Source organism: Penicillium cinerascens (genome assembly GCF_028974065.1).
Source record: "Penicillium cinerascens strain IBT 15544 chromosome Unknown contig_24_segment0_segment0, whole genome shotgun sequence".
NCBI lineage: Eukaryota > Fungi > Ascomycota > Eurotiomycetes > Eurotiales > Aspergillaceae > Penicillium > Penicillium cinerascens.
The window spans coordinates 1,944,348-1,956,642 of NW_026695290.1; the positions used below are offsets into that span (position 1 = coordinate 1,944,348).

Consider the following 12,295-nt stretch of genomic DNA (forward strand, 5'->3'; position numbering starts at 1 on the left):
ATGGCGCACTCTTACCGGAAAACAGACCTCGAGACCTCACCAGATAGCAAACGAGAACGCGCGCTGGCTGCCGAAGAGACTCATAGCGTCGATCATGCGGAATATGAGGACCCTTTCGGCAACGAAGAGTTTGCTGAGGTGAGATATCGGACATTGTACTGGTGGTAAGGCCTCCGCACCTGCACATGCGCCAAGCTCCTAGCTAACTGAATCAACACAGGCAATGTGGCATGAGTATGTTTCCTTGTCTCTGACCTGAAATCCCTCGCTCAAGAGTCCGATGAATTGACACAAATTTGCGCACTAGTTATGATTGCCGAGACGATCTCTTTGGGAATTCTGTCGCTACCCTCCGCCATGGCGACTCTTGGACTGGTCCCGTAAGCCTGCCCTTATTCCTCGGTTGATAAAATGCTCGTGTTTGCGGAAACTGAGATACATACAGAGGTGTAATCCTGATCGCGGGACTGGGCCTTTTGGCCACATATACCGGATACACGATCGGGCAGTTCAAGCTGCGGTATCCCCATGTTCATTCTATGGCAGATGCTGGAGAGATATTGTTTGCACCATTGGGCTTGGGGCGGTTCGGACGTGAACTCCTGGGCACGGCTCAACTCCTCTTCCTGGTCTTCATCATGGGCAGCCACATCCTCACTTTCACGGTGATGATGAACACCTTGACCGACCATGGCACTTGCTCTATCGTTTTCGGTATCGTTGGCTTGGTTATATCTTTTATCTTCGCATTGCCACGGACACTGCGAAAGGTTTCGTGGTTTTCGTTCGCCTGTAAGTTTCGCGGCAACGGATAACAAAGGGATGAGCTGACATTATCTTGGGACAGCTTTCACTAGCATCTTTTCGTGAGTCGTGCTTCAATCACCTAGCCTTGCGAGCTTGCTAATATGTCTGCTAGTGCCCTGATGATAACGATGATTGCAATTGCGATTCAACACCCCGGCGATGGCAAAGTGAACGCGACCACGAAGATAAATGCTGATACTGGTTTCCTGGCTGTGACAAATATTGTGTTTGCCTATGGTAGGTTTCTATGCCACTGTCGAACAAGACCGATATCCGGCCTCATACTAATACTCACACAGCGGGTCATGTCGCTTTCTTCGGCTTTATTTCGGAGATGCAGAAACCGACTGATTATCCTAAGACCTTATACATGCTTCAGGCGACGGACACCATTTTGTACGTGATAGCTGGAGTGGTCATCTACTATTACGGAGGCAATGACGGTAGGTTCTCATGTCAATGCACTAATGGACTAAATGGATATTGACGCGATCGGTATTCTAGTGAAATCTCCGGCCCTGAGTTCCACTGCTCCCATCACCGCAAAGGTGGCTTATGGAATCGCAATTCCAACGGTATCTGCCCCCTAACATACTACCCATGGTCTCGAGTGAAGCTGACTCTTTCCGGTAGATCGTGATTGCGGGTGTTATTAATGGCCATGTCGCAGCGAAATACATCTATGTGCGGCTCTTCCGTGGTACTGACAGAATGCACAGTCGGAGTTTGGTGTCGGTTGGATCCTGGGTTGGAATCACCCTGGTGCTGTGGGTCATCGCTTGGATTATTGCCGAGGCCATTCCCGTTTTCAACGACTTGCTCAGCTTGATTGTGAGTTGCCGTCTTATAACCAGCGAAGCTTGGAAGCATATACTAATGGTATCACCTAGACCGCTCTCTTTGCGAGTTGGTTCACCTGTAAGTCATTTTGCATACCCTTTCACAGGCCGGGAGGATTCTAACCTGAATACTAGATGGTCTCAGTGGCATGTTCTGGCTGTTTTTGAACTGGGGGCGGTATAAGAGTTCCTGGCGAAAAATGTTCCTTACCATTGTCAACCTTCTGGTTGTCGGTATTGGTGGCTGCCTATGCGGCATGGGTCTGTGGGTGTCCGGAAAAGCGATCCATGACCAGAAAAGTGGATCTAGTTTCTCTTGCGCGGGAACCAGCTGAGCTAGATCTTTCTCGTGTCTTCATGCTACTATCGCGGTGTCGGGTGTGTGTTCGCTGGGATCGACTGTATATTCACGAAGGGCTGGTATCAAATAAAATACTAGAAGCAAGTTGAACAGGATATTTGACTTCAATGTTTAGAGTGAACCAGAATGGCCACCAGTTTCCCACGCTAGCCCCACAGCCATAAAAACATGATGATCCCTGCAGATCGACCGGATACTCCAAAGTATACAGGGACTAGACACCTGGTAGTTGGGTGTACTGTGGGAGGTACACTCTATTGGGCCATACGTATTAATCAACCACTGTACTTGCCCCCACCGGAGTTTGATATCGTAATCCGTGATAATTTCTCTAGTAGAAGAGACCTGAAGCAAAGTGAGTGAGTGTTCTTGACAATATTTCGTTGTGAAAGTGAGTCCGTTGGTTTTGAGTCCCCATAACAAGCTATCTGAACGAAGTCGAGACGGGCAATATTGTCAAACTTTAGAAAAACAAAGCCCCGGCACGAGCATACAAGCTTAACTAATATTTGCAGGGATTTACATAATACCAGTATGTGAAATTTTCTGTATCTTCTCAGCCAGCACGTTGAGCTCTGTTTCAAACCCTTTTGCCTGTTGGCTCAAGTAGGTACCATCTGCCTTGCCGAAACCAGTCTGGCTAACCATAACCGCAAAGGCATGTACAGTAGCCTTGAGATCGGCCAGATGTGTCTGTATCAACATCCTTGCAACTGTAGTTCCAAAATCTCCAGAAATTTGGTATTTGCCCAAACGAACCTCCGCCGAAATGCATCGTTTCCCGTAAGCGCAGACAGAAACATGAGTCCATTTTAACAGACGTGCCAAGACCATATTGACTAAGAAAAGTGCTTGTGGGTCTCGCATGCAATGGTGACACTTGAACAGAGAGCGCATAGAAGGGATGATCCGCTGCGACTGTATCAGAAGGATATCGATGGCCCGTGCCTGTTCAGACGTCTGAGGAATGGCTTGGAGTGTGCAAAGGTGATTGCTTAGTGTTGCAAAGCATCCACCGGATGGGGAGTGATGACATGAGCCCCCAAGTAAAGATGGCCCCGAGTTATCGGAAAGAAATGGATTGCTGGATTTGGCACCGATACTGTCACATCTTGACGACTTTGGAGAACATGGGAAAAAGGAAGGAAATCCGATCTCGGTCGCTGGTGCATTGTGCCAGATAGACTTCTCATTCCCAAGGTTGCTGCCGTTTAGGATTCCTGCGGAGTTTGTGTTTGATGTTTCCTTCCCAATATGAGTCCCTGTTTGTTTGTCAATACGGTGTACTTGTCTGAATACTTGATTGGGAGAGAAGGAACACACCAGTCAGCCCACCATATAGCGGAAAGCTACCCTATTGACAACCAGCGCAGTTAGTCTTATGGACAAGGGAAATGCAGTGATCGAGCACTGTACATTCTCAATGGATTCACTGGGGATAGTGGGTAGCCAGTCCTCCATACAGCCAAGGTCGCTTTCGGGCATAATAGATTCCTGAAATGAAAAGGAATCTATATTAAAATTGGATGGACTTTGGCTGTCAAGTGTAAGTCCTGCATTGGGTGGCGATTGTAACGGGCTAAAGGCCGAGTCCTCGTCGCAAGAAGGAAGTGGTGGAATGGCCGGGTTGCCGTCGCTCGTTGGTGGTGGCGTATGGGGTGCTAGGTGCTGCTTCTCCCTTGCTTCTTTCATCTGCCGTAGACGCTCGATTGTCTTTTTATTCATACTGCCCCTTGGCTTTCCGATCTTTGCTTTGCAACTATAGTGACACTCCAGATTGCTGTGGAGCGCGTAGAATCAGCGTGGGATCGGATATTTGTAGAAGAAGAGAGACTTACTCCCTGGCACATCGTGCACACGGTTTGTCTCCTGTGCAGCGAACTTTGGCCGCATGACATCCATCACAAGCACTGCGAAGCCTTGAAGAATCCTTTTCTAATTCCTTAGATTTCCGTGTTCTGTCATTTGACTCAATTGAAGGATCTGTGCCTTCATAGTCAACAGAAACCGCAGCGTGAGACATCAGATCCCAACCAGGGCAATCGCTTTTATCGATAGAGAAAGCAGCTCGGCTCAATTGCGAGACAACATTGGCTCAATAAGACGCAATTGTGGCTACCGGGGTCTTATAAGCTGGGGCGTTTTTATTCAACAAAACTATCGGCAAACTTACACGAGGGTACCCTCGGCCATTTGTCTCCTCGAATCGCCCAACTGGGATTAGGAATTACTGGGTAATCTAGATTTTTTGGCCCATCGATGCCATGTTACGTCCCCCGTGCAAACGGAGAAATAGTGGGCCTAGCGCTTATCGCGATCCATCTGTGGATGCTTGGACAAAGGATTAGGCAAGTGGTACGAGCTCAAGTCCCGTGGCTCGTATTTAAACTTTCTGCATGGTGTTCTGCTTGAATAACGTGGAATCCGTCTCCAAAGCAAAAAAAAAAAAAGAAAAGAAAAGAAAAGAAAAAGAAAAGGCGTCGTCTCGGGTAGCAGAATTGGTTCTTACAGCGAGTCTTGTAAGTTGGTGAGTGTTTTCAACTCCTGTCATGCCGAGTACTGACTGATATGTAAGTAGTCAATAAACACGGGCCATTTTCTGCCCCAGAATAGGCAAACGCTTGTAAGTGAATAAGATCGTACCCATAATGCAGGCTTGAAAGAGGAGTAGAACAGCTCCCAAGGTACCAGCCATCGGAGCCTATTCGACTCCCGCTGTCTCCAAGGTCCCGACGGCCCGCAGCCACTGGAAAGTATGGGCGGAGCAAACAAAACGCTCATTGGCGTAATTTAAGAAAGGGGTTCAAATGGGGAGGCTCCCACGTCAAATAAGTGTCCAAACGGATTCGATTGGGCTTGGTTGGTCGGCAGAAATTCCACCGAGGAAAGGTGAAGAATCCGGAGACAATAAAAGCCAAGCCCCTGCACCTTTATAGAAAGTGCCTACTGCGGTCTTACGGAATTAGCTTGGTTGACTTGACAGAAGAGATTCTGCCACGTGTATCCAGCCCCTGCCCGGCAAAATGGCAGACAACCAAAAGTGGTATTTTGCCTATGGCTCCAACATGCTTTCGGATGTCTTCATCAGGCGACGCAAGATCCAACCTCTCAGGTCCGAAGTTGCTGTGATCAAAACGCACACCCTCTGCTTTAATATCATGGGTGTTCCATACACGGATCCTGCCATGGGGGGCTTGCGCCCGGCGGAAGAACAAGATCTTCCAGTCTACGGGGTCGCGTACCTCTTGTCCTCGGAGGATATGAGACAGATGATCGTCAGCGAAGGGTGCGCACAGTCTAGGATCCTCATCTCACAAGTAGCTCGGAGGGCTCTAACATGATACAGAGGTGGTATAGCCTACAAGACTGAACTTCTCTCAGCCACGTTGCAGAGCGATGGTTCCGAAGTGAATGTTAATACATTAATGGGGAGACACATCATCCCACGAAGTTACGAGAGACTTCCTTCCGGAAGATACATGGTAAAGCTATCCAAAATATCACTTCATTGTCTGGGGTCTAATTAAAATCCACAGAGCCTGTTGATTCGAGGTGCCAGTGAGCATTCTCTCCCGGACTTGTACCAGAAGAGACTTCTGTCACAGCAGACCTTTATTCCGGGACAAGGTTGCCGATTCAAAGTCGGAAAATGGTTATTTGACGGATTCTGGCAGAGGGTCGCATACTGGATTGAGAAAGGAGTTGGTAAATTTAAAGATGGCGAGGGGAACGTTCCACCGTGGTTTCTACTGGTTTTCGACTTTCTCCTATGGACTATGTGGTATTACCATGACTACGCTCATGGTGTCATTTGGGGCAGAGGTGATGGATTGAATAGAAAATGAATGTTGTAATAATAAAAGGGTCTCGAGTACCTCAAGGCACAAATTTCACTTCCTTGCCTCCGGCAATGAGGTTCTGGGTAAATCCCTCTCCGCACGAGGATAAGCCTCTCTCACAAAGCCTCGAAATTTCTCATTCCACAATTGCTTCACCTCATCCTGCATGAACGGTCTCTGCGCTTTGCTTGAAATAGATTGCAGCTCCACGTCTTTGAGAACTCGGATCAGATTAAGCCCTATGACTTTTTCCACGTCCGACCGGACAATGCCTCGTTCGAGCATTCTAGCCACCAAATGGGGGTATCGAGCAACATCCTCGACTCCTTCCACAGCACTAAACATGCCATCGTAGTCGGACCCAATCCCAATATGGTCGTAGCCAATAAGTTTGCCAGCATGCATAATGTGATCAATGACATGCTCCATATTCGCTCTTGTGGCATCGACGTGGGCAAGAGATGGGATAAATGTGATCATAATCACGCCCTTGTTGATTCGGAGTTTCTCGAGGACGGTGTCGGGGACATTGCGAGGGTGTGGGACAATCGATGCACTGCAGTTTTGAGGTTCAGATTTTGCTTCGGAGTGTTTTGATTCGGATCTCGTTGCTTAATCGACTCACGTTGAAGAATGAGAGAAGACCACAGGGGCTTCAGAGATATCCAAAACTTGATGCATCACAGCTTCACTCGTATGTGAGAGGTCAATGATCCTAATACTAGTCAGCTTCTTGGGGCTGCAAGAACAATATACGAAGACCGAGTTATTCTCACATTCCAATTCTGTTCATTTCCCTGACCATTAATTTTCCCTCGGCAGATAGCCCGTCGTGCGCAGGGATGATTGCAGTCTAGTTATCTTAGCCCCTGTCAATTGTTCGTCAAGTGGCATCACTCACCGCGCTATCTGCGTAGAGATTGTTTTTATTGTGTGCCAGTGTGACATATCGAACTCCAAGTCTGTGATACAATCGAAGAACGCTCGAGCTGTTTGCAATTTGATGTAACCCTTCGACTCCGATTAGGCTGGCAAATTTCCCATCCTTGAACAGGCGCATAACATCCGAGGCACGATCGACGAGACCCATGTGGTCTGAATACATATCCACTAGTCGATGTACTAGATCGATTTGCTGTAATGTATCTCGCAATGTCTCTAGATGTGCTGCGTCGTCGGTGAAGTCTTCTGATTCTGGGCTAAGAATATCATCAGCAGAAAGATGACAGCATCAAGGGTCACGTTGTCGAAGCTACCAGTCTACATAGACACTCCAGAAAGCACCACCAGACTTTCCATTTCTGAGACGCTTGAGATCGACATGCCCTACTAGATCTTTCTCGGGCTCGAAGCGATCGTTCAGTTGATTGTCATAAAAACCGCGGATAAGATGCGGCCAGTCGTTGTGGCCGTCTAGGTACAATGTCAACCTCTCTAAAAAAAGAACCCCACATTATTAAGGTATCATACCAATCAGTGGAACTGACTTCAGGATATCGAGAGCCTGTTTCATGGACATGCTCGTGGAGACCGGCTATGGCTGGCCAAGCGTCAGACCCAGACCCAGAGCGCCCTAAGCGAAAACTGCGCCAAGGCAATTTTAGATCGGCAAAAGAGGCAAATGGAAAATATTTGACAGCGTAGTATTTTAGTTAATATCAAAGGATATTTGTCAATAGTCTCCGAGAAAGTCTCCGGAGTCGAGTCTCGGCCTACTTCCCAAGGTACTCACCTAAAGTATATGGCGAGACCGAAGGAATTGACCAGCTTTCTCGGAGTATCCGGCGAATTCTATCATCTGCTTTTCCCAAATTTATTGCATTTTCGTTTGTCCGCTTGAAACATCCCGAAGCTTCAATCACGATGACATTAGGACGGTTGATGCCGCCGTATCACCTTGGTGAACGGCTGGGCACCAAAGCCAACCTCAATCTGATTCTCATGACAACGACCCTCGTCAACTTTTTGGATCTGTTTCAGCTCTCAGCCGTCCTTTTTGGTCTCCCAGATATTGAAAAAGCATTGGATTTTACTAGCGAAGATATCAATTGGGTGCTGATTGTTTACAATATTACTTTTGCCGCCTTCCTCCTCATCGGGGGCCAGTTGGGCCAGAGATTTGGTTTGGAGAGGACATTCATTTCGGGCGCAGCAACCCTTACAATATCCAATATTATCAACACAGCGGCACCCAACAAAGCGGCTCTGCTTGCCGGTCGTGCGATTTCTGGGATTGGAGCGGGACTGACTGTGAGTGACGAAGACGATAAACTGCCGCTTTGCACTATCTGATGATATTTTTGCTACCAAGGCACCCAATGGACTTGCGATCCTGAGCAGGACCTTTCCAGATGGCGAAGCTCGAAACAAGGCACTGGCAATCTACACAGCTTGTGCACCTTTAGGATCCACCATCGGCACTGTGGTCGGGTCCCTTCTCTCCTGTATGTTTCACAGCCCCTTTTTACAAGAGCAGTGATTGAATACCATGACTAAACAATCCTAGCGTCTGATGCTGGCTGGAGATCTATATTCTGGCTATGTCTAATCCTCACCGGGCTGGCGCTTGTTCTAGCATGCCTATTTTTACCCTCGTTTGCCAAGAAAAGTGATGTTCCAATCGACATAGTGGGAAGTGTGGTTTTTGTGATTGGAATCGCTCTGCTAGTTTACGGCCTCAACGACAGCCCAAGAAGCGGATGGACCTCAGCGTCCGTCCTTGTGGGGATAATACTAGGAGCATGTCTATTGGTTGTCTTTATCTTTATTGAGATGAAGGTTGCCAATCCATGTATTCCTCGATATGTTTGGAAGAGCCTACCTTTCTTCCTCATGCTTGTCGCTGTCTTTGCCTTTGGTGGAAGCTTTAGTTCGTGGTTCTTCATTACTACGCAACTCTGTGTCAACCTACTGGGCTACACACCGGTTCTCACTGCGGTTTATTTCTTGGTAAGTCTCTCGCTATCCCCAGTGCTTCAACTCCATCCTAGATCAAGTCAGGGATATATGTTCTAGGAACATCGAGATTGATTCAAATCTAATAAACTTTGTTTTTGAATAGCCAGGTGCATTTTCAGCAATTGTCAGCGGGGTGTTGTCCGCTCCCATGATCAAGTTCACTGGAGAGAAGATGACGCTGGTCATTGGCCTTGCCATTACAGCAGCCGGTGCTGTAGCTTGGGCATTTGCAACCCCCGGGCTAGCCGGAGGAACCGGTCATGATGATGGATACTGGTACTCCATTGTGGCCGCCATCATCTTTGTCTGTGGCAGCCCGGTTGCAATGGTTCCAGCCCAAAGCATTCTACTTCGGCAGGTCGAAACAACCAACCATGCTGTGGCTAGTGCGCTATTTAACACTGCTTATCAAGTCGGGGCTAGTGTTCTTCTGGCCGGTGCAAACGCCTTCATGAATGGAAGTCGAAAGCCCATTCATGGAATCATGATGGTATCGATGACTGGTTACAGAAACGCGTATTGGCTACTAACCGGAGTACTCGGGGCCGCTGCAATTATAATAGCTGTTTGTTACTGGCCTCGAGGAGCAAAACAGCCAGAGGGCCTCGTGGAGGAAGCTATTGCAGACGGGGAAGAACAGACAGTGAAGGCTTAGCAGCTTCTAGGATGCGCTGGGCTGCATCGGAGATGTTACTTCTTCCAAATATCGGCATATTTTGCTTCCTTCTCCTGCTTTTCTTTATATTGAGCCAAATGACGAATTGCTGTACATGTATAATGGCCAGAAGTTATAATTGTTGATAAGGAAAAGTGAATATTCAAACAGCGAAATACCTTATCTCAGTTGGATTTTCAAGTTGTAATAGACAGCAGCCAGTTTAAAAGCATTTATTGAATCTATTCTGCTACAGCACCTAGGCACGCTTTGTTGCTTCCGGGGCTCGTATTTCCTCAGGCTTTTCGTGCCCAGGCGAGATGATAGTAGTAGACATTCCCAACAGTACGAAGCTCAACCTCTAATTGTTTCCGGAGATCATCAAACTCCTTGCTCGTAACTTGCCCTGGCTTATCTATTGTGATTTAATGTTGGTTAGTATGTAATTCTCTGGACAGGGCCATCGGTAGATGAAGAACATACCACTTAGCATCATCTTCATTCCATCCAGGAGATGGAGCAAAACAGCCACAGCCCTCTCACCCTGCTCTTTATCCTCCGATGCAGCTCCAACTTTGATGATCTGGACACTTTCCTGGATATCTACAGCACCAGCACTCCGTAGCCACGGCACCAGGAATGACCCAGGGCTCGGCTGATTCCCTATGGCCGCCCATGCGTTGACCATTATGTCGCGGAATTTCATAAATGCTGCATGCTCAGGGCCTTCCTGGATTGAAAGCATATTCCCTTCATGTAACTCAATCCAACCGCCCGGCTTGACGCATGATAACAGCATTTTGACAGCCTCTTGGGCTGTTTGGTCGGAGGCGACCGTAAGAACGAAGCGCTGATGCACTACGTCAAAGCTGTTCTGAAAGTCGGCAGGCCAAGGGTCAAAGATTGAGTGAGGCAAGAGATGAACGTTTGGAGGCCGCTCATTCTCGGTGACAAAGTGTTGTGGGGCGATGTCGGTGCCATACAGTGACGTCGAAGAGGGAACAGACCGAGCCAGATCGATCAACCACGTACCCTCGGCAGTTGCGGAGTCTAGGATACGGAGGTTGGGCTCTTTTAAATCCACAGGACAGTACAGAAGCTTTCCGTTCATTGCAGTTTTCACGAGATCATGTTGAGTTCGTAGACGATCGTATTCTCCCTGGTGGCGGGGACCTCGATAGGTGTCCGGAGGGTGGGATTCGGTCATTTTGAGAGATGAAAGACTGGAATACTGGAGAAGCACTTGCTTATACGATGAAGTCAATGAAGAGGTGACAATGAAAGCCGGATTTTTTTCAGGTACTTTGTTAGGGTTTTAAAGAAAGGACACATTTCGGCGACTATCACTCGACCGGACAGCAAAGAGAACATATTCGCCGGGACCGGTATAATAAGTACACGACTCTTTGAATATGCAGTACATTTTCTACGCAATCAAGCTTGTCAGATCTTTTCTAATCCAATCGCAATTGTTAATCATACGAAATGGCCGAGCCAAGCCAAGATCTATCCGTTCGCCCTCAAATCCCCGAGGACAAGCTCGTTCTGTATGTCAAGAAAGGTAAGAGTGTTCAATGTTGTGGCCGAGCTTTGTGATGAAACTCAATTACTCGCTTTTATTTGCCGTAATCCATTTTATGATTGGCATTCACCATGGACTTTCCACGTTGACAGTTACTAACTGCCTGCAGCGAGCCCTACCTCCACGGCCAACGCCGTGAAGCCACTGATGCTAATTGAGGCTCTGAAAATTCCTCATACAATCCACATCATTGAATCAACTAGCAACGAAACATGGTTTCACTCGGTCAACCCCTACAAGATGGTTCCCGCCATGGAAGACGTTGAGATCTACCAGGTCAACAGCAAGCCGCAGCGGCTGAACGTCTTTGATAGCTCCGCATGCTTGACGTACCTGGCAGAGAAGTATGACAAACAAGGACTTTACAATGGAAAGGACCTCTGTGAGCGAACCATTGTCATGAACTGGCTGATGTCCTACACTGCTGGTCTGGGTGCGACTGGAAAAATCTGGCTTTTGATGAAAGCACCCAAGCCGGTGGACATCGGCGAGTCTCTTTCCGTTCTGCTCAAGTATATTCGGACAGAATACCAATTCTTGGAGACTCGGCTGAATGAGCCTGGTCAGGATTACATAGCCTTGCCCGACAGACCGACGATTGCGGATTTTGCAATCTTGCCTTTGGCGAATGAAACCATCGCAACATCTGCCGAGCTGGACTTTAATGAATGGCCGAAGCTGAAGGAGTGGAGTGAGAGAATGACCAAGTTACCGCCAGTTGAAAGGGCCTTGAATCGGATCTCTCGGTTTGGATTATCCGATGAAGAACTCATGAAGCTGGACCGCAAGGATTAGAGATGCCATTTGTCTCAAATTGGTACTGAAGTGGAAATAGAACAAAGATTTCGATCATTTCTCACTAGAATCGAATAAATTGTATCGTGCAATCTATCTGTCCATCATCTTATTGGCTTCAGAATAACCCGCGCATTGGAAATTGGGACCCATGTGTCTTGGATGGGCTGCGAACTCCAAGTCTTCCTGGCTTCCACCCCTGGTAACTCGATCTCGTATCGATCCACTAGCTGGTAGACAAAATGTTTTAACATAGCCTCGGCAAAGTGTTGTCCAAGGCATTTTCTTGTTCCAAGTCCGAATGTAAAAAGGTTGTATCGAAGCTAGCCAGTATCAGTATCAAAACTGTAGAATGATAGGCATTTGTGCGTTCATACCTCCGTTGAAGACAGATGATGAAACCGATGTGGATTGAAACGGGAATTATCGTTTCCCCAAAACTTCTCGTTGTAATTGATT

General features: G+C 47.6%; 7 protein-coding genes across 7 annotated transcripts; 4 read left to right on the top strand and 3 right to left on the bottom strand.

The window, feature by feature from the left end:
• On the top strand, positions 1-1,981 carry N7498_003838 (uncharacterized protein; the record flags this gene model as incomplete). The annotated part of the gene is made up of 11 exons (XM_058450900.1): positions 1-164; positions 221-234; positions 308-380; positions 446-792; positions 848-866; positions 920-1,044; positions 1,107-1,250; positions 1,312-1,382; positions 1,441-1,638; positions 1,698-1,725; positions 1,782-1,981. The coding sequence occupies 11 exons, from the start codon at positions 1-3 to the stop codon at positions 1,979-1,981; spliced, it is 1,383 nt and encodes a 460-aa protein (XP_058310362.1).
• A 545-nt stretch (positions 1,982-2,526) lies between these two features.
• N7498_003839 (uncharacterized protein) lies at positions 2,527-2,712 on the bottom strand (the record flags this gene model as incomplete). The annotated part of the gene is made up of 1 exon (XM_058450901.1): positions 2,527-2,712. The coding sequence occupies one exon, from the start codon at positions 2,710-2,712 to the stop codon at positions 2,527-2,529; it is 186 nt and encodes a 61-aa protein (XP_058310363.1).
• A 2,318-nt stretch (positions 2,713-5,030) lies between these two features.
• gliK (gamma-glutamyl cyclotransferase gliK) lies at positions 5,031-5,852 on the top strand (the record flags this gene model as incomplete). The annotated part of the gene is made up of 3 exons (XM_058450902.1): positions 5,031-5,293; positions 5,354-5,489; positions 5,544-5,852. 3 exons carry the CDS (start codon positions 5,031-5,033, stop codon positions 5,850-5,852), a joined length of 708 nt encoding a protein of 235 aa, XP_058310364.1.
• Positions 5,853-5,897: 45 nt separating this feature from the next.
• gliJ (dipeptidase gliJ) lies at positions 5,898-7,365 on the bottom strand (the record flags this gene model as incomplete). The annotated part of the gene is made up of 6 exons (XM_058450903.1): positions 5,898-6,402; positions 6,472-6,561; positions 6,623-6,699; positions 6,748-7,045; positions 7,103-7,259; positions 7,317-7,365. The coding sequence occupies 6 exons, from the start codon at positions 7,363-7,365 to the stop codon at positions 5,898-5,900; spliced, it is 1,176 nt and encodes a 391-aa protein (XP_058310365.1).
• Positions 7,366-7,709: 344 nt separating this feature from the next.
• On the top strand, positions 7,710-9,459 carry N7498_003842 (MFS transporter; the record flags this gene model as incomplete). The annotated part of the gene is made up of 4 exons (XM_058450904.1): positions 7,710-8,096; positions 8,158-8,290; positions 8,353-8,795; positions 8,908-9,459. The coding sequence occupies 4 exons, from the start codon at positions 7,710-7,712 to the stop codon at positions 9,457-9,459; spliced, it is 1,515 nt and encodes a 504-aa protein (XP_058310366.1).
• Positions 9,460-9,755: 296 nt separating this feature from the next.
• On the bottom strand, positions 9,756-10,666 carry N7498_003843 (uncharacterized protein; the record flags this gene model as incomplete). Its single annotated transcript, XM_058450905.1, has 2 exons — positions 9,756-9,874; positions 9,943-10,666. The coding sequence occupies 2 exons, from the start codon at positions 10,664-10,666 to the stop codon at positions 9,756-9,758; spliced, it is 843 nt and encodes a 280-aa protein (XP_058310367.1).
• Positions 10,667-10,944: 278 nt separating this feature from the next.
• On the top strand, positions 10,945-11,836 carry gliG (glutathione S-transferase gliG; the record flags this gene model as incomplete). Its single annotated transcript, XM_058450906.1, has 2 exons — positions 10,945-11,020; positions 11,151-11,836. 2 exons carry the CDS (start codon positions 10,945-10,947, stop codon positions 11,834-11,836), a joined length of 762 nt encoding a protein of 253 aa, XP_058310368.1.
• Between the last annotated feature and the right edge of the window lie 459 nt (positions 11,837-12,295).